Source organism: Trichosurus vulpecula, chromosome 1 (genome assembly GCF_011100635.1).
Source record: "Trichosurus vulpecula isolate mTriVul1 chromosome 1, mTriVul1.pri, whole genome shotgun sequence".
In the NCBI taxonomy this organism is placed as follows: domain Eukaryota; kingdom Metazoa; phylum Chordata; class Mammalia; order Diprotodontia; family Phalangeridae; genus Trichosurus; species Trichosurus vulpecula.
In genome coordinates this window covers 490,163,591-490,190,769 of record NC_050573.1, presented here as the reverse complement: position 1 = coordinate 490,190,769, position 27,179 = coordinate 490,163,591, and the positions used below count along the sequence as shown (strand labels likewise).

General features: G+C 36.0%; 1 protein-coding gene across 10 annotated transcripts in view; it reads left to right on the top strand.

Annotated features, from left to right (window-relative positions):
* PPIP5K2 (diphosphoinositol pentakisphosphate kinase 2) overlaps window positions 1–27,179 on the top strand; it is a 110,998-nt gene that overhangs the window by 50,553 nt on the left and 33,266 nt on the right. For all 10 annotated transcript variants that reach the window (XR_005009085.1, XR_005009084.1, XM_036737381.1 and 7 more), the window contains exons 12-23: window positions 32–107; window positions 190–299; window positions 5,875–5,960; window positions 7,734–7,859; window positions 8,060–8,181; window positions 8,494–8,676; window positions 9,126–9,267; window positions 10,860–11,083; window positions 16,183–16,310; window positions 18,134–18,248; window positions 21,626–21,733; window positions 21,829–21,945. Coding sequence is in view for 8 of the 10 variants with exons in the window: in XM_036737381.1 (XP_036593276.1) it covers window positions 32–107; window positions 190–299; window positions 5,875–5,960; window positions 7,734–7,859; window positions 8,060–8,181; window positions 8,494–8,676; window positions 9,126–9,267; window positions 10,860–11,083; window positions 16,183–16,310; window positions 18,134–18,248; window positions 21,626–21,733; window positions 21,829–21,945 (1,537 nt within the window). In the remaining 2 variants the exon portion in view is untranslated. The remainder of the gene's footprint in view (window positions 1–31; window positions 108–189; window positions 300–5,874; window positions 5,961–7,733; window positions 7,860–8,059; window positions 8,182–8,493; window positions 8,677–9,125; window positions 9,268–10,859; window positions 11,084–16,182; window positions 16,311–18,133; window positions 18,249–21,625; window positions 21,734–21,828; window positions 21,946–27,179) is intronic.

Below are 27,179 nucleotides of genomic sequence, written 5' to 3'. Positions count from 1 at the left end.
ACTAATAATATTCTTTGTCTTCTCTTAAAAGATTTTTCGATCTTTTTGAAAACTGTAATGGATATGAAACTGGGAAATTAAAATTGAAAAAGCCAAAACAATTACAGGCAAGTTTATTTGACCTTTTTTTCTGGTCTTATAATTTATATAACAACTATTAAATAAATGTTTATATTCCTTAATTTGTAGGAAGTGTTGGATATTGCTCGACAACTTTTAATAGAACTGGGACAAAATAATGATTCCGAAATTGAAGAAAGTAAAGCAAAGCTTGAACAATTAAAAACTGTATTGGAGATGTGAGTATCTTTAGAATTAGCCTATAAGCTTTTTAGTGGTCCCTAGGCATTTCAGAGAATCTTTTTCAAACCTTATCCTTTTGTCCTTTTTTCCCATCCGTGCGTGCGTGTGTGTGTGTGTGTGTGTGTGTGTGTGTGTGTGTAACGAGAAAATTATTTTCCTCTTGAAAAAATGTTGGTATGTTGAAATAGAAATACTTCTTCAGTAGCATTCTCAATTTACAAAAGAAACTGAGAGGAACTCAAGTGTGAGCTTTCTCTTATGTCAAGGCTGTCCAACCTTAGGTTTTTATTGAAACAATAGACAGTATATTTTGATTTGCCATTTTAGTGAGAGCTCTGCAGTAGCTCGACTTTGTTTACTAAAGCAGTTATGTAAATTCCTATACTTGTAGGTGGGCCACATAAATCACACTGCAGGCCGCATTTGGGACAGCTCTGTCTTATGTAATAAAGAAAATGACTATTAAGTTCACAGAATCATAGATGTAGAACTAGAGGGCACCTTAAAAAGTCTGCTAGTCCAAACTCATCATTTCACTAATAAGGAAACTGAGGCCCAGAGAGGAGAAATTACTTGTTCAGGGTTGCACTGGTAGTAAGTGACAGAACATGGATTCAAACCCAAGGCCTCTGACTCCAAATTCAGCATTCTTTACATTACACCATGAATTTGTTGCTTTATCCTGATCAATCCAATGTAGTTTTCAGGAAGACTTTTCTTAGCTAAAATATGAATAAATAAAGCACAAAATCATTCATTGAATTTCCATTTTGGAACGCTTTTGATCATAAGCTCTATATGTTGAAACCTTCATCCTGTTCCCATGATCACTATAACATTTAAAGGCATCTGCCCACTACTGATGACTTTAAATTTTCTTTTTTAAATTTGAATTTAAATACCAAAAAAAGAACATGTGTGTCCACATAACAAAACATAGGAGAAATCTATGTGAAACGCTCAATTTCCATTTCATTCTTTTTTAAAGTACATAATAAATAACACATTTTACTTTCAGAACTGTCTTGTTTGTCTCTGCTTACTTCTGAACTTCTGTTTTCTTCTATGCATTTAGAAAAAATATCACAGCGACCTTTTTGGCATCATTATTGCTGTCTTCCTCCTACCTGTTTAAAAATGGAGAGAAACAAAGATAAAAAATTCTTACAACAAGTAACACTAAAGCAAAACAAGTCTTGTACCTTGTGTCCATCTCTTTTTTTCAGGAGTTACGTAATAACATGCTTCATCATAGATCCTTTGGAAAGCCTTTGGTTGTTCATTACATTGATCAGAATTCTTAAGTGTTTCAAAGTTGTTTCTTTACATTGCATTGATTACTGTCCTTATATCACCTAATTTTGCCTATTTCACTCGGCATCATACTGCCCAGGATTCTCTGAAATCATATCTTTCATCATGTCTTATAGTACAGTAATATTCTTAATTACATTCATCCTACAATTTGTTCAAATATTCCTTAGTTATCAAAGAAACAATCTAAAACACCCCCTTAGATTCTAGTTCTTTGGTTTTTTTTTTCTAGGTATTACTATCCCTGGCTTATTTTCCTGTTGAATTTTATGTATTTCTGTTAACTCCCAGAATTCCCTTTGAAGATATTAAGGTTCTGAAAGAACATTTGTTTCTTTTTCCCCATTAGAACATATGCACTGTATCACCATATAGCTCTTACAATTGCTCAAATAAATTTACTTTTCTAGGTTTGTCTGAATCTTATGATTGTATTTCATATTTCCTACTCAGTTCTCGTCTTTTTTTCATAAATATTTTGAGGTCCTCTTTTTCACTTAGGCTCTATTTTCCCTCCTGTAGGCTTATACTTAACTTTGCAGGAAAAGATATTCTTGGCTGCGTGCCTTTCTTTATCTTTTCCTTTTGTAAAATTGTATTCTAAGATCTCTGTTTTTTAATAGAAATTGCAGATTCATATGTGATCCAGACTATGCTTCCTTGGTTCTTGAGCTGCTTTTTTCTGGATGTTTTAGGTATTTTTTATTTCTCATAAGAGCTCTGGATTTTAATTTTTTTATTTTGAGGGTTACTTTTAGGAGGTAACCTATGGATACTTTCTGTATTTTGCACTCTGGTTCTAATAGATCTGAACAGTTTTCAGAAATTTATGATTTCTGGAAGTACATTGCATAAACTTCTTAAAAAATTATTGTCTTCAGGAGTTCCTTTGATTCTTAAATTATCTCTCCTTGACTTGTTTTTCAAATTGTTTTCCATATCATGTATGTTACATTTTATGTTATTTTTTTCAATCTTTAGATTTATTTTTTTACAATTTTTTTTGCTGTCTAATGGAATTGTTAATTTTTATTTTATTTATTCTAGTTTTTGAAGAGCTGGTTACCTTGGTAAAATTTACCACTTTCTCTTCTAAATTATTTATTCTCTTTCCAAATCTTTCCTCAGAGATTTCATTTTATTTTTTATTTCATTCTTCTACATATTTGTAATGCTAATCACGGCAGCACACCTGAGGACTACTGCTATGAATGATTTCAAAGGTCTATTCAAATAGTATAATGAACTCTCTATTCAGCAATAATTTAAACATTGTTCACTAAAGTAAAACATGACATTCATAACAACATCCTTACGGAAAACATATCATATACCTCATAGCACTCAATATGTCATACGGCGCACAACATATATCATTGCATTCAGTAGCATTCCCCAGAATACTTGTTTACACAGCAGAGGGTCCTGGGCTAAGGTCTTCCCTAGCATAACACATCCTTAAGGGGTAGCAGAAAGTACCACACCGTCCACCCCACATCACAGTAAGAACAATCTCCTTAATCAATACCAAGTGTCCGAGTAAAGTCCTCTTTCATCTTGATTCAAGGTTGGCTTCCAAGTCCCGTGACTCCTCCTCTATGGGCTGACCACTCCTGACTCTTGCCTGGATTCACACACAGGCAGCTCTCTGTTCCTGCTCCTCATCTCGGCTCACTCCAAGCTTTTCCTGCCTGATGGCAGGCTCCAGAGCTCCTGCCCAAAGCTTGTTTCTGGGAAAACAAAGCTTAACAGGCCTACAACAATATTTACACACGTTGCCAGCACCACCATCTCAATTCACTTTAACAGCTCTTAAAAGAGGCTTGAACTAAGCCTCCTTCCTTTGGGCAGGTCTACACCCTTCAGCTCAATTCACTCATAAAGACCAACAGGGCTTCTGTCTGAGAGATTAACACAGACCAACAGAAGGGGCGCCAACATCCCAAACATTCTTTCTGTTAGGCCTCCCCACAAACAAGGACCTCCAGGAAAATTCCACCCTCTGCCCACTCACGCTAGCCTCTCGGCTCTAACACCTCTGACCTCACTTCCTCTCCGTTCTGCTTTACCCTTCCTGTTGCTTTTCCCTTTTTTGGCAGGCTCCTCCCATACTGGGCTCCACGTGACTCAGGATGCACCACAGCTTTGAGCTGGCCCAGAGCTCAAGGCAGGTCCTATTCCATTAACATTACTTAGTGTGCTATAGAAACTTAACTCCAAAAGTAAAAACAGCAAAAAATCCCACTTTGCTTGCCGTTAAATGTTCATATAGTCCTTGTGGAAAATCTGGTTTTTTACTTTGAGTCTCTACTTGTAGTTGTTATGGAGTTATTTTCCATCTATTTAATCTTCATTCTGGTTGTTGTTTACTTTGCTTTACTCATCTCTCAGAGTTTTGCCAGTTATCTTCCTCTTATGTTGTTGGGTGGGTTGGTAGGCCCTGCTTTATCTGGATGTGGGTCCCTTAGATTCCTGAAATGACCTCTGCCTCCCAGGATTCAGCCCTTTTAGATCTTTGAGCTTCATAGCACTGATTCTCCGGGGCCCTCTCTAGTATGTCAGGACATAGTATTAATTACTTCCAAATCTCTAGGCCTGAGGTGGCCCAGTCTGAGTGCTGGTCATGCTGGGAAGTTACTCTTCACTGGTTTCGCTGACCAGATCTCACTTTGTTATTGCCCTCAGATTTCTGGCTGACTTTTTGTGCAGTTGTAGGATAGAAGTCACTACAAACCTCATTGAATTTCTTGATCCTTATTTGGTCTAATGTGAACTTAAGGGTTTTGCCTAAGTAATTATGTAGGATTTTAACATTGTCTTCAGCTACCATGACCAGAAATCTAGCTTTAAATTTTCTTTCCACTCTTTTATCTTATTTTTTTTTGATGGGGGTAAGGCAGGGCAATTGGGGTTAAATGACTTGCCCAAGGTCACACAGCTACTAAGTATGTCAATTGTGTGAGGCCAGATTTGAACTCAGGTCCTCCTGACTCCAGAGCTGGTGCTCTACTCACTGCACCACCTAGCTGTCCTACTGACAAACATTTTTTAATCACTACCACATGCAAAGTACTATTCAAGGTAGTGGGTGTACAAAGAAAGAAATGCATAAACCTTTAATCTAATAAATGTATAGACAATATAATAAAATTTCACTAAAAGATTACTACAAGACTCTCTTGTAGCAGTGAGGACCCAGTTGGTGAATATAAATTTGTAGTTGCCCTAAGTAACCTGCTTTCATGACTTTCTTTAGTTCATCCACTTGACTAGATGTTGGGAGAGGACAATGGTAGGGTGAAGGGTTAGTAGGACAGGAAAAGCAAAAGATTGATGAGATGAAGGATTCCTATTTGGAGGATAGAGCATTGTTGAAATAATCTAACAGAGAAGACTTGAGTAGAGAGGAAAGTGAAGCCAAAACAGAATTGATAAATTTTGAGAATAAAGAGGAATTGAGTATCATGGACCTCTTTTGTGGTGTGGTAAAGCTTTTAGATTTTTTTCTCAGACTAATGTTTTTAAATACCAAAAATAAAATATATATGATTAACAAAAAGAAACCAAATTATACTGAAACATAGTTATCAAAATATTTTTTAAAAGCAGGTTCACACACCCTAGGTTAACCCATGAACTAAAAAGTCATTTGATATCTCATTTTCAAAATTCATTAACTTTGAGAAAAATAAAGGCAATGGGAATTTTTTAAAAGGATAGTTTAGTGATTCTTTATATTTCTGCTATATTTTTATTTATTTCGGCCTGGGTGTTTTTAGCATAATTTTATTTTTAATTCAATTTTAATTTTCAGTTCTAAATTCTCTGCCTCCCTGCTCGCTTTCCCTCACCCACTGAGAAAGGGAGGGGGGAAAAAAGCCCATTACACATAGGTATGGTCATGCAAAAGAAATTTCTACATTAGCCATATCTGAAAAGAAAGAAAATACTTAGCATAATTTTAATCTTTGATACAGCCAACAGGCTGTAAACACAAGGGAAGAAGATGGATACTTGGGACTGAAATATATAAATATTAATCATTTATAATTGAGCATTATTTTCCTATTTGCTCTTTTGATATTAATTTTATGTGTTTGAACAGCTAAAGTCTACATCCTAGCAATTGTGGCGGTAGTTCAGTTATTACTGATCATTTTATACGATCATTTGGCCATTTGGGGTGTATCAAAGATGTATACACATATTTTAGACTTTATACAGCTGTATTCTAAATCTACTGTATTTATTTTTCAGGTATGGTCATTTTTCTGGAATAAATCGTAAGGTCCAGTTGACTTATCTCCCTCATGGTTGTCCTAAAACATCTAGTGAGGAAGAAGGTATGACATTATTAATATGTAGCACTTTTGTGTTGAGGCAGCTTGTCAGAGCAGCTAAAGGGCTTGACATGGAATCAGGAACACCTAGGTTCAAGTCCTGCCTCTGATGCATACTAACTCTGTGACCACAGGCAAGTCACTTAATTTATTAGCACTCTAGACAACTCTCTAAGCACTGCAAGTTACAGAGAAGTTCCTTAACTTCATTGGAGGTTAGAGTTTCCACACCTAAGAGATTCTTGGGTCAATGAAGTCATGGGTCTAAATATCCCCGGTCACTCTTTTAAAAGTTGAATAGTTGTACATATGAGTGTTTTTATACGTGTGTGTGTGTGTGTATGTGTATGTGTGTGTGTGTATGTGTATGTATATATATATATATATATATATATATATATAGAGAGAGAGAGAGAGAGAGAGAGAGAGTGTATGTATAGTTACATTTACATACATACATAATTTTATGCATACATAAGTAAAATTGTATATATAAATGATCTAAATATATATACAAGATTAATCAGCATTGGTTACCTTAGCAATATCTTGTGATTGATATCAGCGTTAGTAACTACAAGGAAGCTAGCTTAAGGATGACTATATGTTATGTAATATTATACACATGCATGCACACACGCACACACACACACAATGGATTGCCTCTTTGCCTTTCTTATTCATTTTATGAACTGAAGAGAACTTATCCTTTGACATATTTCTGGTAGATTGTGAAACAGGACCTCCACCTCTAATTCTCTTTAATTCTCTCCATTAACTATGGAAACTATAATCCTGTCTCCCCCATCAGAGACATTGTATCTCATATTTCAACAGGAAGGAGGAAATGGAATACACACATTGGCTTGATGGAGATGTATGCATGAGATATTGCAACAGATATTTCAGCATACATAAAACTTAGAGATCCAAAAGAATGTCCTCCTTTGGAAGCAATATGCATAGTCTAATAATGCTTCCATTATTCAAATCATTAGACACATTCTACTTTTTTCATAGGATTGTTGTGAGAAAAGCATTTTATAAACCTTGAAGTTCTATGTAAGTGGGAGTTATTCTTATCTTTACTACTGAGAGATCTTTCGCCTTTGAGCATTTGATTTACAGAACTGTCCTGGTATCATTTGCTGCCGAGCTGTATAATACTCCTTTTGTTCAAAAATGAGAAGTACTAAAAAAAAAAATTCTATTTTCTTATGTGGCTTATAAACTGACTTCAAAAGTTCATACAGAAATGTTTTGAGTAGTGTCAACATTATTGGAATAGGTATACAGTATCCCAAGGTGATTATGGTTTTGAAATATAGCATTTATTTGGATGTGTATGTTCTTTGTATATTTGTTAAAACATCAGTCACATAACTTTATAGTCATTTTATAGAAAAATATCCACTTCAAAGAGGTCATTTCATTGTGAGGATGAAAATTTTTTGTGTGTACCCAGAAATGTAGGATTGAGGGGAAATCATATGTGTTTCCTTGATCCATTAGGTTTCCATGTAAAAACTTCAGCTCTAGACTTTTTTCTTAATCTTCCCAGCAAATCTTAGAACTTTACAAATAACTTGTTGCTAGAATGTCCCCTCATTGATTATAGAAAGATCCTGTCCTCTGCATTCCAGGAAGAATTCCATTGCAGAACAGTAAGTAGGTAACAGACCTTGAAGTCTATATAGCCATGAAGGAAAGAGTTTGGCTGAGAAAACAATTTGAATCTGGTTTTTTAAAATATGTATATTTCTTGGTATTTTAAAGACAATCGAAGAGAAGAGCCATCTTTACTTTTGGTTCTGAAATGGGGAGGAGAATTAACTCCTGCAGGAAGAGTCCAGGCTGAAGAACTTGGAAGAGCTTTCAGGTGTATGTATCCTGGAGGACAAGGTAATTTTTTCAAAATATTTTCATCATTTTTTTTTAAAGATTATTTGTTATCACTTCCTTAAATTCATTGATAGTGGTTAAAAATTGTTTAATTAGCAAGATTCACTAGTTTTATCTTTGACATTTTAAATTATGTGTATAAAAATACAAAAATCATTGGATAAAATTTAGCTAAAGTGATTGGAATGTCTGTTTTTTAGGTGACTATGCAGGATTTCCTGGTTGTGGTTTACTTAGATTACACAGCACCTACCGACATGACCTCAAAATATATGCTTCTGATGAGGGACGAGTCCAAATGACTGCAGCAGCTTTTGCTAAAGTATGAATTTTTTCAAAAAATTATTTCATGCTTAATAAATTTAATATTTTAAAGGCTTTTGACCGGAGATGATTCCTGATAATAGTTTTTAAAAATTTGATGTTCATGTAAACATTTTAGAGTTTTCAAAATTAAAAACTTGAAACTAGAATACTTAGGTGATTATAAAGTTTGCTAATAACTGAATCCTCTCAAAATATTTAGCTTTCATCTCACAAAAATCATTTAGAAGATGGAGATAAGTATTATTGCTCTTTCTATTTCTTTGTATATTAATTACTTTTTCTCTGTTGATTGATTTACTATGTTTAGGGACTCTTGGCTCTAGAAGGAGAGCTTACCCCTATTCTTGTCCAAATGGTAAAAAGTGCAAATATGAATGGACTTCTGGATAGTGATAGGGATTCCCTAAGCAGTTGCCAGCATCGTGTGAAAGCAAGACTTCATGAAATACTTCAGAAAGATAGAGATTTTACTCCTGAAGACTATGAAAAGGTAAGACATTGTGATGTGCTTTCCCCACCTTATTTCAGTGCATCCCACGGTCAAGATTATTATCAACTGGGAGGAATCAAAAATGGCTATCTGAAGGTGATCTACGGTTTGCGTTTGAAAAGATAAAATGTTAGAAATTAAATAGGTATGGGTGATGTGGAAAGAATTGTATTTAAGGCAACAATGTTAGAAAAAGCCTACGGAGCTGAGGAAATCCAGCGTCATTGACTGCTTCTTCAGTAACTTTGCTATAGACATCCTATCCATATTGTTGTTTAACTCTTCTCCTACATTGATATGAAAGTTTGATGTACTTTGGCTACCCTCTAACCTTCTTGGTTATATGAATTTTTGTCATGTGTAGTCATGTTGATAATTTTTTGCATATGCTGTTTTTAGCAAATGCTTAATTAGGCACAATTAAGTATAAAACAACTTCATTTCTGCAGCTTACTCCATCTGGTAGCACTGCTGTTATCAAATCAATGCAATTAATTAAAAATCCTGTGAAGACCTGTGACAAAGTTTACTCCTTGATTCAAAGTTTGACTTCTCAAATCAGACAAAGAATGGAAGATCCCAATTCATCAGGTAAAAGATGTGTTTGAAAATACCTGCATTTGTCTTTGGGCTTAAGACATATATCTATTACAGAAGTTTCATAAGCCTGTTTTAATTTGATGCAACAAATATCCTTATCTTTAGTAATTTACAAATCTGCAATCCTAAAAACTAATTGCATTGTAGCATAAAGTTTATGTTACACGAAATACAGCCAAGCTAGATTTGGTTTTTTTAAGAACACCTGACTGGAAACCAGAAGATTTGGCTTCTAGTCTCATCTCTGCTCTGCCACTTAACTATTTGATCTTGGGCAGATAACTTCATTTGATTTCAGTTTTATCATAAATAACATTAGGACAGAACAACATAGTCCTGTGATAAGAGCATTATGGTCAAAAGATCTGTATTCTAGTTGTGACTTGGCTACTTGTAACCTGTGTGATCTCTCTGGGCCTCAGTTTTTCATGTAAAAAAATGAGAGGTTAGACTACATGTTCTCTAATGTCCTTTGCATAATCCTGTGGTGGTGGTGTATTTATATAGTGGGGTGTACAGGTGGTCAGGGAAGACTAAGGCTGCTTTCTACCTTTGATGTTCACCTGCCACCCAACTCTCACCTATGGCTCTAAGGAGCTGTAGCATGTACGGCAGCCACACCCCAGTAAACTATTTTGGCAGATAGGCTATACCAGGTTGAGTCTGACAAGGGGCCTCAAACTCATTGATAAGTCAGGGCGCATCTACCCCAAGTATGTGAAGACTTCCTTGGAGGAATAGGTGGACATGAATAATTTGTTTCAAGTCCTGGAAGGTGGCAGAAGCAGTCTCTGTGGAGACTTTAGAACTTGGTTAGAAATCAGAAATGCCGAGATCATTCACGGCAGCCATTTCCAGTCATTTCGACTCTTGTCTTACCTCTGGACTTTGATGACTCTGGGAGAGAGAATGGGACCAACAATTTCCCACAACTCTGCCTCATTTAAATCCAGATTTTGCATGAGTCAAAAGACATCACCCATACCATTTAAAAAATATGACTCTTTAAGGTTTGCAAAGCACTTTACAAATATTATGTCATTTGATCCTCATAACAACTCTGGGAGGTAGATGCTATTATTATCCCTATTTTACAGATGAAGAAACCGAGGCAGGCAAAGATTAAATAATTGGTCCAGGGTTACATAGCTCATAAGTGATTAGGGCCAAATTTGACCTCAGATTTGGCCTGACTCCAGTTTTAACACTGTCTGCTGTGCGGCCTTGTTTATAGTTATGTAGATGATTTCTAAAGTCCCTTTTAGCTATTCCTCTACTTGGTTTAATTAAGTGAATCTGAAGAAAATAATACTTTACAAGCAAAATTAAAAGTTGGTTTAACGAGTTTTAGTTTTACTAAAGATAATATGTGTAAACAGTTCTTCACAAACCAATTCATAGTGAAATATTTGAACTTGCCTGTATAAGAAATACATTTCATTTAAAAATTGCTGCTGGTAATAATTTCCTAATTTCTTAGATTTATAAATTTATTTTTAAATCACTAAAATATGCATTAATTAGACTGATGTTTTTAAACTTTGGAATATTGAAATGTTTGACAGTTTATTTCTTTGTTTTAGACATCCAACTTTATCATAGTGAAACATTAGAGCTAATGCTACGTCGATGGTCCAAGTTGGAAAAAGACTTTAAAACAAAGAATGGAAAATATGACATCAGTAAAATCCCTGACATATATGATTGTATAAAATATGATGTTCAGCATAATGGATCTTTGAAATTAGAAAATACAATGGATTTGTACAGGCTTTCAAAGGCATTAGCAGATATTGTTATCCCTCAGGTAAGTACTAAATAAGAATCACTTATATTGAAATGATTGATAAATAGGTGGCATTATTAGGTAGGTTTTTCAGTTTAATGAAATATTTTTTTATGTTCAGTGTCATGATTATTAAAGTGATGAAGGAAAATAAGTAGTGCTAAGTAAATATTATAAAATTGTTACTACAACTTAAATAATTGATAAGGTTTTTAATTCAATTCTAATTCTAAATATTTTTGTTTTATGGTAGCTAAGTAGTGTAAATAAGTTCAAAAAGTTATTGTTAGAAGGTAATAGTATATTAATAAGCATAGTGACTAATGAGCACCGTATAGAAGTGCTCAAATAGTCAAGTTTCTGCTATGTGCCCAAAGCTTAAGCAGTCCAAAGAGAATTACCGCATTATCCAACCACGTGATTAGTTTGCCAGCTCTTCAGCTTTGTTGTTCCAAGTACTGTAGTTTTAGAATTTGTTTCTAGAGTTTAATACGTATTGGAAATTACCTGCAAATATTTAGGTATTTATTTTATTGAACAAAGGACTCTTAAAAATAATTTTTGGTTATTTTATAAGAACCAATTAACAGTAATATTTCTGTGTTCAAAAGACAGAAAAAGAAGATTTTACATGATACCAATAAATTTTTAAGGCGTATGATAACTTTAAAAATAGTCTGCTTGTCCATGTCTCCATCTCAGGCTTTTTCTATTCTCTACTGTATTTTTTTTTTCCAATAATACTGCGGTGATCTTTTCTTTCTTTTCACTGTGACTCATTGTTCTCTTCCTGCCATTTCCCTCACAGAAAATTTTAAGACCTTCTTTGACAAATAGGTGTAGTCAGGAAAAACAAATCCACCCATTGGCCACATCCAAAAATGTATATTTCATTCTCTGTCTCATCTCCATCACTGTCATATCAGGAGATGGATAGCATGCTTCATCAATGTCCTTTAGAATTATGGTTGGTTATTTACCTTGATCAGAGTCCTTAAGTCTTTAAGAGTTTTTCTTTAAAGTGTTGTAATTATTGTTTAAATTGTTCTTCTGGGTTTGCCTATTTGAGTTTACATTAGTTTCTGTAAATTTTGCCATGCTTCTCTGAATCCATCCTTCTTGCTATTTCTTACAATACAGTGTTGACCCCCAAAACAGAGTTTGATCTAAGAAAGACAAACTAAATTATGTTGGGTCCACTCTTTTATTTCTCTCACAAGCTGGCGACATGCATTCATGGGAGTTACAGTCCAGAACTGGGGCACCCTAAAGGGGCCAGTCTAGAACTGGCCCAATTTGGGAGTTAGGGGTACCCAGTTTATACTCCTTTTCAACAAGGGCTGATGTCACCCAGCCATCATTCTACCTCCTCACAAAGGAAATAACTAGTCTATCAGATCTCGTGCGCACACACACACACACACACACCCCTACCCCTCTACCACCCCTCCCTTCCCCTCCGCCCCCCACCATGGTATGGACCAGACCGCTCCCAGCCTTGGGCTATCTAGGCAGAAGACTCTGTCTCCACCCAAGCAGCTTCCAATGCAATCTCATTATTAGTAATGTCCTTCTGAAGAACTTTGGAGAAGGGGGCTGGTAAGACCTCTGAGTCTTCAAGATACTGAGAAAAATCATTTTTCACAACAGTAACATAAGATTCTTATTAACTGAAACCTGCATTAATAGTTCAAATCAAAATAGTTCAGCAGCTAGGTAATCATGGGCCATTTAACTTCCATGAACTTCCTTGTTAAAGTTTGATTTTTGTCACTGGATTTAACATTAGCAGTGTGCTCCTATGCATATAGCACAGATTTTCCACTTTGGTCCACTCCTTAATAATATTCTTACTAAATTTTTTTAAGTTTTTATTTTAGAATTAATTTTGAGCATTCCATCAAAGCATTCATCTAGCTAGACTGTGGCGTCTTGGGACAGAGGGAGTACTTTTATTATGTCTGTGCTCTCTTAGCAGGTTCCATCTTTCTGTTCCCAAATTCTAAGTTAACTTTACAAATTGTGGTCTCCCTTGCACACTTTCCCACGAATCCTAAGCATGACATTTTAGAGAATCTAAAAGGACAAACTTCCCACCTTTGTTTGCAGAATAGCCTTTGGATGCCGACCCCTACAAAGCTGTAATGCAAATAGAAGCTGCTCTTGGCTGTCTACTAGGTGATCCTTGCTGCATCTTAACCCTTAGTACGTTTTCCCACTGATAGCTTTCTGATACTGGCCCTCTTTTGGCCTGCTTTTTTTCTCTAGACATACTCTTTCCCTTATTCTTTTGGGGGCCAAGAGGAAAATTTGTAAAAAGAGGCAGGCAATAGGACCACTGCTCATGATGGATGGAATAATGTTAACAAGAGATGACAGAGCTATTCACGTTACTCTTTTTTACTTCTAATTTCATGGCCTAGGAAAATTACTAAGCAAGATAGAACAAAAATGACATGAATTACTACTAGAAGTAGGTAGGAACAAGTCTTTTAAGGTTATTTGTACCCTTTGTCCAAGATATCTGAAGAACTGTTTAGTTTTTGTTGGGTCAGCAAATAGCCAACCTCTTAGCCCTTAGCAGAAAAAACTTTCTAACTTTTGGAGTTGTCTCAGAGTAGAATGGGCTGCTTTGAGATGTAGTGTTTCTCCCCTTCATTGGACTTTGAGGCAGAGGCTGGATGATTACTTGTTGGGTATGTTGTAGAAGGGATTTTTTTTCTAGTATGGATTTGACAAGATGTTTAAGGTTGTTCTCAGCTTTGAAAATCTGTGATTCTCTAAAATCATGGCAACTAATGAGATTCACAAAAGAAAGGCTATAGAGAGAAGAGGTGCCTAGGATGGAGCTTTGGAGGATACCCGTAATTTAGGGGGTACTTCATGAATGAGTATTTCATAAAAGAGAATGAAAAGTGGTTGGGCAGGTAGGACTAGAACAAAAAGAGAACACTGTCACAAAACTACAAGGAAGAGTGTTCAGGAAGGGGTTATTATCAAATGGTGCAGAGAAGCCAAAAAGAATGAGATTTGAAAAAATGCCATTGGTTCAATTACTATGTCTGTTCAGATGATTCCCATTTTTATTTTTCTACCCTCAGGCTCTTTTACACACTTCCGGTATGTCTTGAGCAAACTGCTTTATCACATCACCTTGCCCAAAATGGAATTCATTTTATTTTCTCTTTAACCAACCCTGCCTCCTTGCCTGAAGATACCACCACTTTTCTGGCCAACCTTACTTAAAACCTCAGAGTCATCCCCAATTCTGTCTCTCAATCCCTCATCAGATCAGTTGATAAATTTTGTTAAATTTTATCTCCATTACATATACTTTTATTAGATTAGTAACATTTCCATGAAAATAGCACTAGGGTAATTTGCTCATAATTTTTATACTTTAGTATTCTCATTCTCTATATGGATAGTGGAATCCTTTTGTGTGAGACAGCAACTTCACCCAAAATTAAACTCAGAGGCTTCTCAAATAGAAAGTAGAAATGAGTTTTATTGCAATCCCGCAGGAAAGGGCCATCTCCTAACCTATAGATAATAGGTAGGGAGAAGCAGCGCCCAGAGGGCAGAACCCAGCTATATACCCTAATGCAAACAACCCCCACCCACCACTGACCTTTTTACTCTCATTGGTGGAGTTCAGGCTCACGATCTAAATGAGGAAATCTACTACCCCAAGTACAAGGAACAAGGAAATGCTAATTTAGCCAATACCAACTCTTAAGAACACTTTTATCCTTATTTGGTGAAGCTCCTGCTGAGGGGGATCAGGCTGCTCTAAGTTTCAGATTCCTACAGGTCCTAGCTGTCAATCAGAAGCCCTGAGCCGTGCTGAAAAGTCCTCACTTTTTTTTATCCCACTCAATTTACAGAAAGGCTGAGGTTTAGATTTGATGAGAGGTCTTCACCATCCCACTCACATTCTCCCCATATGGCCATAACCCTGGTTCAGGTTCTCAGCTTGGGCTACTGAAACAGCCTCCTAATTAGACTTCCAGCTTCTCCCCTTCTGTAGTCCTTCCTCCACTCAGTTACCAAAATAGTCTTATTACACAAGTCAGCTTCCCTGTCAAGAAGTTTCAGCGGCTCCCATGCCTCTAAGATAAAATAGAAATTCTTCTCAGTTGGCCTTTAAAGCCTTTCACAAGCCTTGGATCCAATATCCTTTCCAAGGCTTATTTCACATTACTTCACTTCACATTAGTCGTATAGTCAAGCCAAATTGGTCTGCTTGCTGTTCCTTGAATTTGGTGTTGTGTTTCCTGTCTGCTTTTGCTCAAGCTATGCCTGATTTACACTCCCTCCTTACTACTGATTGCCTCTTAGAATCCATAGCTTTCTTCAAGGCTTAACTCTTATACTGCCTTTCCTATCAATATGCTTTCTATTGATTCTTCTTAAGAATCCTGACTGTACTGATATTTCTGAATGTTATTTTACCTGCAAATACTCTATCCCTCTTTGAGCTTCTTAAGTACAAGAATTTAAATCACTTTTTATTGTAATGCTTAGATTGGAGACATTTTTCAAAATTTGAATAAACAAATGGTAGAATTAATCCTGTTTATGTTAAGAGGGTCCTTGAAAATAATTTTCCATGCAGTTTTGGGTTACTCATTTATAGTCTTGGAGGCATCAAGGTATTAATGTGAACATTTATCTTACTTACCTGACATTGCTTAAAGAAACAATAATTAGCTTTGCATTTAAATTTAAGAAGCAGGTACTTGTGGTAAAAGTAATGTGAAATGAAACAATATATTAGTAAAGATGCATGGATGATCCAGCATTGATTCACCATTTTATTTCTCCTAGTTCTCTTAGTCATAGATCAAAATAAAATGTACTGCCAAGTTACATATTATTTTTAATATTCTTTGAAGTCAACTAATGTCCGTGCATCAATATTATTTATAGTTTGTTAAATAGAAATTAAATAATTTAGAAAATATTTGTAGGTACATAAGTTCAGACCCAGAGTGGTCTCATGCTCATACATGAACAATTAAATCTTCCTGGTAATATATTTTTTTGTCATCAATGTCTTTCTTAGTGATGTTTGAAATGTCATTTTTCTAATACTGTTATATTTTCTTTCTCTTCAGGAATATGGCATATCTAAAGCTGAAAAGCTGGAGATTGCCAAAGGCTTCTGCACTCCTCTAGTTAAGAAAATTCGATCAGACCTTCAGAGAACACAAGATGACGACACTGTAAATAAACTCCATCCTCTGTAAGAGACATTTTCAAAATTGGTTTGTGTGTGTGTGTGTGTTATGTGCAAAATTCATTTACTCTAATTTAGCTACTAGGATGAATGTAAAGGTATCACAATAATGCATGTGGAAAGTATTCTGATCTAAAACGTCAGGAATTAATACAATATATAAAATAAACTGTTATTTAGTACATTGGAGGATTAAGGAATACTAAGTTGTCAAGCATTATAGGTAGTAGTCAATTAAAATTCTTTTTGGTGCGGTCCTGGAGAAAAACTTTGTTGAGATAATAGAACAGAGCCATGTTTTAGCAAGTTAAATCAAGTCACTAAGCATTTAATGTCAAATATTAAGTACCGACTATGTCTCAGGCACTGTGACAAGCAGTAGAGATACAAAAAAGGCAAAAATAGCCCCTACTATCAAGGAGCTTACAATCTAATGGTTGAGAGAATATACAAACAACTATATACAAACAAGTTATATACAGAGTAAGAGATATGAGGGGACACCCCTGACTCACCCTTTTGTGAAAGTGGGAGGGCCATAGGTATTACAAATTACATATTTTTAGGGTTTTTCTATGTATTTATTGGTTGTGCTGATTTTTCTCTCCCTCTTTTGTCTTTAAGAAATACTCTGTTATGTGAGATGGCTCTGTGGGAGGGGGCGGGATCCTGGGGAAACCATGATGATAAAATAAACAGAAGGTATCAATAAAAACTTGTTTAAAAATACAGAAATAAAATATACAGAATAAATTTACAAAAATGAAATATACAGAAAAAATATATACAGAATAAAGTGGGGATAATCAACAGAGGGAAGGCACTAGCATTAAAGGATATTGGGAAAAGCTTCTTGCAGAACGTGGAATTCTAACTGTTACTTGAAAAAGGCCAGAGGAATCAGGAGAGGCTGAAGGGAAAAGGGAAAGAATTCCAGACATGGGGGAACAGTCAATGGAAATAGGGAGTCACTAGAGTTCATTGAATAGGATGGGGTAACATGATCGTATCTGCACTCTAGTGAAACCAGTGACCGGTGAGTGGAGGGTGGACTAGAGCAGGAAGAGACTTGAGGCAGAGACACTAACCAGAAGGCTTTTGTGGTGGTTCAGGCATGAGGTAATAAGAGCCTGCACCAGGTTGGTGTCAGAATCAGAGGAGAAAAGAGACTACCTAAAGGAAAGATTTTGTGAAGATATAATCACTAGGACTTGACAACAGATTGGCTATGAAGAGTAAGAGTGACTGAGAAGTAAAGATGCCTCTTAGGATGCAAGCTTTCTGGGTGACTGGGAGGATGGTAATACCCTCTACAACAATAGAGAAGTTAGAGAGACAGAGGATGGACTTATTGAATTTAAGATGTATATATGGGACATCCAGTTCAACATATCCAACAGGCAATGGGAAATTCAAGACTAGAGGTCAGGAAAGAAGTTAGGATTGGACAAATAGATGGTAATTGAATCCTTAGGAGCTGATAAAATAAGTGAATTTCTATAAAGGAAGAAGAGAAAAGGGACACTATAGAGCCTTGTTGAACTCCCATGGTTAGCAAGTGTGACCTGAATGAAGATATAACAGAGAAGACTTGAGGAGGAGTTGGTCTGATGGGTAGGAGGAGAGCTCAGTGAGAGCAGTGTCATGAAAACCTAGAGATTAGAGGGTATCAAGTGCCAGCTAAGTGGCACCTGGCCTCCTATACACGTTTCTGGGCTTTTCCTGTGGGGTCCGAGCACCTTACGTTTCTCATAAAACTATGTTTCCTTTTTATAAAACAGGTTATGACTTTGTTATATCTTTAAAACACTCTTTTCTTCTAACTTTAGGTATTCCAGAGGTGTCATGTCCCCTGAGCGTCATGTCCGTACTAGATTATATTTCACCAGTGAAAGTCATGTACACTCTTTACTATCCATCCTTCGTTATGGTGCCTTATGTGATGTAAGTTTAATTACTAGTATGTTCCATTCTGTTTTATAGAAGTAATGCCTAGAACTTGGTGATATTAGTTAATTTTGTTATTTTTAGTTGCCAAATGCACATTTTTTTCTCAGCTAAGATTTTTCTGTGTTTTGATGTGCAGATTTTTTTTTTTACGGTTAAAGTCTTTTTTTTTTTTCTTTAATGATAAGACGTGGCATAGGGGAAGGAGCACTGGACTTGAAGTATACGATCTCTAACGCTTAACAGTGTGACAACCTAATAAAAATCTGTTAACATTAGTGAAATACCTACTGATTGCCAGTTTTGTGCTGAGCCCTGGGAATGGAAAGAGGGGAAAAAGCCCTTGCTCCCAAGGACCTCACAGTACAATGGGGAAGACAATATGTAAACAGCTATGTACACTACACGTATACAGGGAAAACTGGACTTAATCAGTAGAAAAAAGGCATTAGAATTAAGGGTGGATCAGGAAAAGTTTCCTGTAGAAAATGGACTTTTAGCTGGGAATTAAAAGAAGCCAGAATTCAGCTAGTGAAAATGCCTGCAGTTGGGAGATCAAGTGCCTTCTGCAGGAAGATTATTTGTGACTAGATAGAGGAGTAGGGGGAGGGAGGTGGAAGAGAGGGCCCAAGAGGTCTATAAAAGTATAAGGTATAAGAAAACTAGAAAGGAAGAAAGCAAGTTGTAGATTATGAAAGTCCTTAAATGCCAAATAGAAGATTGCATATTTAATCCTGGAAGTGATAGAGAGTCACTGGAATTTATTAAGTAGGGGGATTACATAATCTCTTTGATTCTCAGTTTTCTTATTCCCAATCCAAAACAATAAGCATTTATTTATTGAGTACCTACTATATGCCAGGCACTGGCAATTGAATACAATAATAATTGCATTCATAGCTCTACTGTAATGTTAAAGGCATCCTGCAAACTAAAGTGCTCATAATTGTGAGTTATCTAAAATCCAATCCATGGAGTCCTAATGCAGTTTTCCACTATAATTGTTCTACGAACAAGATAGCTCCTAAAATATCTTAAAAGAAGTGAAATCATTAAATATTTACTTTCTTTCATTGTCATGTCTTTATAGTTATACATGTATACAAATAAATATACATATGTGTGTGTATATATTTGTATATTCAATGCTGAAGCTTGGGAATCAAAGTATAAAGATTTTGCAATTATCATCATCTCATTTCGTATTCTATCCTTTTACCACCATACTTTTATTTTTGCCCTCAAGGCATGGTGATGCCTTGATTTCACTGTTTCCCTAGGGCTAATGGGGTTTCCCTGTTCTTCTCTCTGTGCATGTGCACTGCTACTGAAGGTAACAAGATTAGGGACTTTGTCTCTTAATTTCCACGAGTACATGTTCCATGCACTGACCCCATGGAACATCTTCCCGTCTTCTGGGTCACTGACTCACTTCTCCCCACCTATAACCTCCTAAAAACAGAGAAGATGGATATTCTGCAGGAAGATAAAGTATCTTAACTTTAAGGGGAAACTAATGGATCCTTTTAGAAAATGAATAAACAATGCTTGATTTCTCTATCTTTATAACCATGGATTTTTAAATGCCACCTCTTTACTTGCTACCAATGGGATCTTGGGAGAATTATTTTTAACCCCTTTGAGCTTCAGTTTCTCCATTGGTAAAATAAAAAGGTTAAACTTAATGACCTTTAAGGTCCCTTCCAGTTCTAAATCTATGATCCTATATTAGATTTTCTTGAAAACAAGACACACAGTGTACCAAACTTCAAACTAAGAAAGCAAAACTTCTATGAAGCAACAAGGTAAGTTTATGGCAAAACATGATTTAATTTAAAGAAATTATTTCCAAAAAACTTTATAGAAATGTACATAGATTATTGTATTTATTATATATTAATTGTGTATTGTGTTATGTATAATATATTAATTATCTATTTATTATATTACATATTTTCTATACACATGCATTTGTACATGCACAAATAAGTACATATGTGTTATTGAGAGTCAGCATGGCGTAGTGGATGGGGAGCTGGCTTTGAAGCCAGAAGACTTGGGTTTAGGTCCTAAATATTGGCTGTGTGACCCTAGGGAAATCATTTACCCTTCTCAAGTGCTCTAGCCAACTAGAAGACTCTCAAGTTTCAGGGGAAGTGCTAGCCTGAATTGGTAAAGGGAGTTTCCTCATCTGAAAGTTCCCTAAAGGAATGAAATCACAGGTCTAGTACTTATCCCTATATACAAAATTTTTACATACACTTGAGTCCATTAAGAGTATGGCATTACGGATAGAGCACTGAACTGTAAGCTGCCCACTTTCTAGTCCTACCTCTGACAGCAGTATAACCTTAGGTAGATTACTTTGCTTCAGCTTCTTCATTTGTAAATTAGGGGAGTTGTACTAGATGATCTCTAAGGTTTCACTCAGTTCCAAAAATCCAAGATGATAGTTTAACACTTATGGATGGGCAGTTTTAGAGTTGGGAAGTTCTGGATTCATACATACCTCATCTCTAGATACATAATAGTTATGCAGTTGATTGTGGACAAGTCATTTAACCTCTCATTGCCCTAGGTGGCTTATTAAGATTATAAATTACAAATGAGTTGTTGAACTGCCTTTGTGGGAAGAATTTCTACACTATGAATTCGTCAAAAGGATGAATCTAGACCACCGCCCCTCCCAAAATAGCTTAGCACTTATTGTATTTGGGGTGTATAGTACTATATTGGAAGCTGTAGGATTTTCATAGTCATAATGGAACCATGTCTTCCTTCAGATCTTACATAATCAGTAGTACTTTTCTTTTTTTTTAAAGATCATTTACATTGTATATAGTGATACAGAGGATTACTGATTCTGGTAACAACTGTTAACAGCTGTTGGATAATTTTTCTAATGTTGTATATAAACCAAAATAATTTGAGATGTTTAATACACATGAATATGAAAAAAATGACATTTTTAACAACAGAGGAACCCTCACATCACAACCCAAACAAGTCTAAGACAAAGAAATCCTAGAGAAAGGCCAAAGCACATAGAGGTGACTTGCCCATGGTTATATTACTAGTAAATGTCAGAGATAGGATTGAACCCACACCTTCCAGATTCAAAGCTCAATGTTCTATCCAGTAAGCCATGATGCTGTTCATATTTTACATAAACAGAAATAAATAAGGCTATATAATCTATTGTTTGTGACATTACAATAAGTTATACTGAAAAATGGTGGGCTGTTATAATGAAGATTCACGATCTTTCCATTTTGTCTCTTAGAATTAAGAAAAGGATACTGTAAAATAAAATTATCATTTAAAACCTGTAATGTAATAAACTAGAAATGGTATGACATATAACTTTTGTTTAGGAATCAAAAGATGATCAGTGGAGGCGTGCTATGGATTATCTAAATGTTGTCAATGAACTCAATTACATGACTCAGATTGTTATCATGCTCTATGAGGATCCAAACAAGGTAACTTAGTTTCGTTATTTTTTCTGTATTTTTTCCAAAAATAAATAGCCCTAAATCCTTCATTTTGAGAGAGAACATTTTCTCACCTTTCTCAGGATCTGTCTTCCGAAGAGCGTTTTCATGTTGAGTTACACTTTAGCCCAGGAGCCAAAGGCTGTGAAGAAGACAAAAATTTACCATCTGGGTATGGTTATAGACCTGCTTCAAGAGAGGTAAATTTTTTGAAACCCTATGCATGGATAAGATTTTATTGTGGTAGTTGCTCCAAACCTTTTCTTAATTTTTTTTTGATCAGATACTTTTAAAAGTTTGACTTGGACTGGCAAGAGAGATATTATATCTTTACGAAGATTAAAACACTTCTAAGTTTCAGAATGTATTCAATATTTTTTCTTAATATACTGTTTCTATAGTTGATATACAGTTTGTTTAAAAAGAGATTATGTCTGCTATCCCATGTATTTTGAAAATTTCACAGTATTGAAAACATTTACATTTTTAATCTAATCAGTAGTCTGGTTTGGCTTGGTAGGATTTATATATTCTTTCTCCCATTATATGCATGTAAAATGACAGTCTTAAAAATGTAAACTGCGGGCTGGTTAAATGCCTCAGGGGAATCATTAAATCAGGATGTGTCACATGTGGACCTTGATCCCAGGTTTTCCAGAATCTAAGGCTATGTATAAAACTATAAATTGCAGGACAGTTGCCAGTTTATAGCTGCTGGATAATTTTTAGAATGTTTGAGGCTTTATGTAATATTACATTAACTAAAGGGAGTTTTCCTCCATGCAAGCTCCATATACTGACAAAATCATAGTCATGGACAAACAAAAGAAACTATTAAATATTTGACCTTGACCACCAAATGAAAATCAGTGAATAAAAGTAAGTTATTTAAGTATCATGAAGGAAATTATTCTTGAGTATAGGCACCTCTCTTTTTGAGGCTTTGCTTGTAGATGTTTTCAAGTCGTTGTCTTTTTCTGAGTTTGTGTCTTGGACTTTTCTGTCACCATAGTAGCTTGTTATGGTCAGGTTCTTCTTTTTGTTGTTTCCTCCTTTTTCCAGCCTATTTCTTGACTTTGGACTTTATGTTAAGAGTTGTGCTGTACTTACTTCTGGATAGGGGATGACTGGCCTGATCTTCCATCTTTTTTGTCTTGCTACTGTTTTCACAGCGCAGTCTGGGGGCTTGTAAGTTTTTAGTGCTTTTAGCATGATATGATGCTTGGAAGAGGTTTTTTCACTGCCCTTCTGGTTTATTTTCTGCTCCTTACACAACTAGGGCCCATACTCCCTTGAGACTGTGACCATGCCTCTCTACCCTGGAACTATGACCCATAACTGGCTAATAAGAAACAGCACTGCTAGAGGCAATAAGGTAATAAGAAGCAGAGGCAGCTCCCTGTACTACTAAGGGGTCTCCTGATATCTCTTTCTGCCTAGGTGTTCAGTTCTGTTAATGGGTACTGGGGCATTCCCCACTGTGGCAGTGCTACTTCTGCTGTGCTCGTGGCCAGCCCCAACTTCAGTGTCCCTAGACCTCTCTGTCTATCTTCCTGAGCAGCACTGGGCTGGAAAAGTGACTCATTTGAGACTTTTTCTTGGCTTTACAACTCAATTCACTTTGGCATATTTTCTATATCATTTGTAGAGGAGGTTTGGGAGGAACTGAAGCAAAATTACTAGCTTTTGCTCTGCTATCTTGACTCTACCCCCAAATTCAGTCTTTTTAAAAACATTGCCTTGATGCTTTTTGGACATCATTGTCATTTTTTAGTAACTTAACCCTACCTTTTCTTGAAACAAAGAAATAGAGTTAAGCAAAATTGACACATTGATTACGTATGATAACATATGCCTCATTCTGTACCTGTAGAACACTCTCTACTGAGGGGAGAAAATTACATTTCATTATCAGTCATTTCGAGTCAAAATTGGCCTTTATATTCATCTGAGTTTCTATCTTATTGCCATTTTTCTTTATGTTATTTTCGTTGTGTCCGTTGTTCTTTTCTTTTTACTTACTTGTTCTCTATCCAAGTGTCCCCAGGTTCTTCTGTATTCTTCATGTTTATCCTTTCTTTTGGCATGATCACATTCATCTACCATGATTCATTCAGCCATTCTCCAATCAAGAAGTACACACTTCCAGTTTTTTGCAACCATATAAAGTCGTACTATAAATATTTTGATATTTGCGAGACCCTTTGTAGTGTATTCCATTCCTAATTACTTCAACTTCTCAATTAGATTGTATTCCATGATCTGTTGTTGCAAGATCCTATTGCCAATTAAGGGATGTGAGGTATGAGAGAATCCCTTCTAAGCTTTCTTCTAGATTGTTCTACATGTTTTTGCAAAATGGTATCCCACAGATTGAGGGATGTGTGCTGTGAGAGAAATCCCTTCTAAGCTTTCTTCCCCTCCTGCCTCCCAGTTGTTGCACTCTTCAAGAGTGCAAGGGAACAGAATCAAAGGGAAGTCTTTCAAAGCATTCTGAGCCAATTACTTTCTCAAGTGACTCTAGTTTTGTTCCTCTGCTTTTAAACTCATCAAAGCTGTCTTGACCCAGGGGAAAGTACACCATCTCTGCCAATCCTGAGACTTGTGTCTTGGCCTTTTCACATGCAAAAAGACCACCCCAAATCTGAACCTAGTATACCCTAATATTTTATTGTCTCTACTGTCTACCCCTTACATCATTCATTTTGTCAAATGGACTAAAGGAAATAAATTAATTAGGGATCCCCCCATATTTATTAAGTAATTTTTGTGTTCTGCAGTTTAGAGGTTTTTTTCCTTTTCTCTTTTGTAATAGTTAACATTGGTGAAGTGGAAAAATTGTTGAATTTAATATCGGAGAGCCTGGATTCAGGTCCTAGGTCTGCCACTCTGTGGTGTCTGTGTGACCTTGGACAAATCATTTAAAACTTCATGCATCTCAGTTACCTTATATGTAAAATGAAGAGATTGGATTAAATTCTATGTGGATTAGGACCTAAGATCCTTTCCAGTTCTAAATCTGAGATCCCATGATCTATTACCCTCCATGGTTTTAGTTTTTGTTTGAGGCTGTCTCTTTCCCAACATACCCACCACCCTCTTATGTCTCTTCTCTCCCTTTTTTACCTCCAGCCCTTTCAGGCTCTAAATACTTGATCATAATTTAATTGTGTTGTAATGTTCTAACTTGTTTACCTTTCTAAGATATACTTCTGCTTAATTTACCTTTTTATGACTTCTCCCCCACCCCCACACCCCCCGTTTTTTTTTTAACTAGGAATTCTTAGAAGTCATCAGTACTATTAAAAATATGGGGTTTTTTCCTCTATAGAATTATGCTATTTTATAGAATATCCTTGGTTGTAGGCCTTTTTCATTTGCCTTTCAGGATATATTTCCAGTCTTTCCTTTCTTAAATTAGTTGCATAGTCTATTACAAGCCTCACTTATCTTCTTCAGTGGGTGATCTGTTGCTTCTTAACTGCTCATAGTATTTTCCATGATCTGGAGATACATACTCTATGTGATCATTTGCACAGCCTGTGGAAGTAGCATTTCCGTGACAGGTTTGGGAGATGTACTCATAGGAGCTGGATCTGAATCCCAGCTCTGTAGCTCCTATCTGTGTGTTGCCTCATGTAAGTCACTTAATTTTTCTGGGTCTTCGGTTCTTCATGTGTTCCTTCTTCAGTTTTTGAGAATATAAAATTTTAAAGTGCTATCTGAGGATAATTGGAAGGGATTTGAGGTAGTATTTCCTGAGGAGAAGAGAAGACTTAGAGTAGATACGCTAGTTATCTTCAAGTATATGACAAGGTTTCATGTAGAAGTGAGGTTAAAATTCTGTTTGGCCCTGGCCAGCAGAAATAAGAAGACTGGGTGGAAGTTGCCAAGAGGCAAATATATACTTGATGTAAGGAAAAATTTCCTAACATCTAAAGTTATCCAAAAGTAGAATGGACTTCCATCTAGCTGGTAATGGGCTCTTCCACATTTGAGGTCTTTAAGCAAAGAGCTTGATTACTGCATGTCATGTCATGTATCATATAATCTTTTCAGGTATGAATTGGAGACACTAGGATCCCCTCCAAATCTGAAATTCTGTAAAAGGAGCTGGGTTTGGTGAAAATTTTTTATTGCCATCTTACTGGAAGTCCAGACCAAGTAACTCTTCATAATAAATGGGTAGCACAGAGTAAATTAGTGATTCTTATAAAGGCAATACTACTTTAATGTGCCCAATATCCATTTGTAGAATCAGGAACTGCTCTCATTCTCAACTTGATCTGAGTGGTAGGATATTCTCTACCCAAGAACAACTAGCTTATAATAGAGGATCCAAAAAAACTACACTCCACACAGTTTATATTTCCAGAGGCTGATTTGGCATGATCTAGTATGAGAGGGATATGTAGTTGCCAGTATAAATCCAGAGTCAGCCAGACCTCCCACAAAGTTCTCCTAAGAATAACTCAAGAAAGAATAACTACTTCCCAATTCTAAAAATCATTAGGAACAGCTACATGGCTGTTCCAGTGAGGAATGCTGGACTCTAGAGCTAGAAAGAATTGAGTTCAAATCCTGCCTGAAGACACTTTTTATCCCTGTGACCCTGGGCAAGTCACTTAAGTTCTATCTGCCTTAGTTTCCTCATCTGTCAAGTGGGAGAAATAACAGCACCTCCTAATGTTGTGAGGATAAAATGAGAAAATATTTGTAAAGTGCTTTGCAAACCTTAAAGTACCATATAAATGCTAGAGATCATTATTATTGCTTTTTTTTTAATCATTAAGAGTGTGAAACTAAAGATCAAAGTATAGTAATGGGTAGCTATTTTCATTCCTGGCTTCCTAAAGATTTGGTCCCACAGGATACTAGAAACACAAGACATTACTCCCAACCCATTATATGAATGGAAAGCACAGGGAAGAGTTGACTTCTTTTCCTGTACAAAATATCCCCACCTGTTTTATGTTCAGATCCTAGGTTATATATCCAATGCTTATTCACCTCAGACTGGAATAGTTCCTTCACTTAGGGAAGGGAGGAGAAGACCCAAGCAAATTCTTTTCGTTAGTCTTTGGTACCAACAGTACTCAAAAAACAGTAGGAAAAGCTGGATGACTGACCCAAGCCTAATAGTACTGTTTCATTAAATGCCTTATGGCATCCTTAAAGGATGCTCTTGTGGATAAAATTGTTGGTGCTAGAACAAACCAAAACCAACCCCAAACCAAAACTTTAGGAACCAAGAAGGGTTTATTGAGTTTGCCAGTGAGGGAACCTACCCACACAGGCTGCCCAAAGTAACAAAATATCAAATCGTATACGAGTTTCAATTTAGGCAAGAGGTGAATTGGGTATGGGGTACCTTAGGACTGAGCAAAGCTAGGGGCTTTCAGGGTAGAATAGGGGATGTGGTACTTTGATTGGA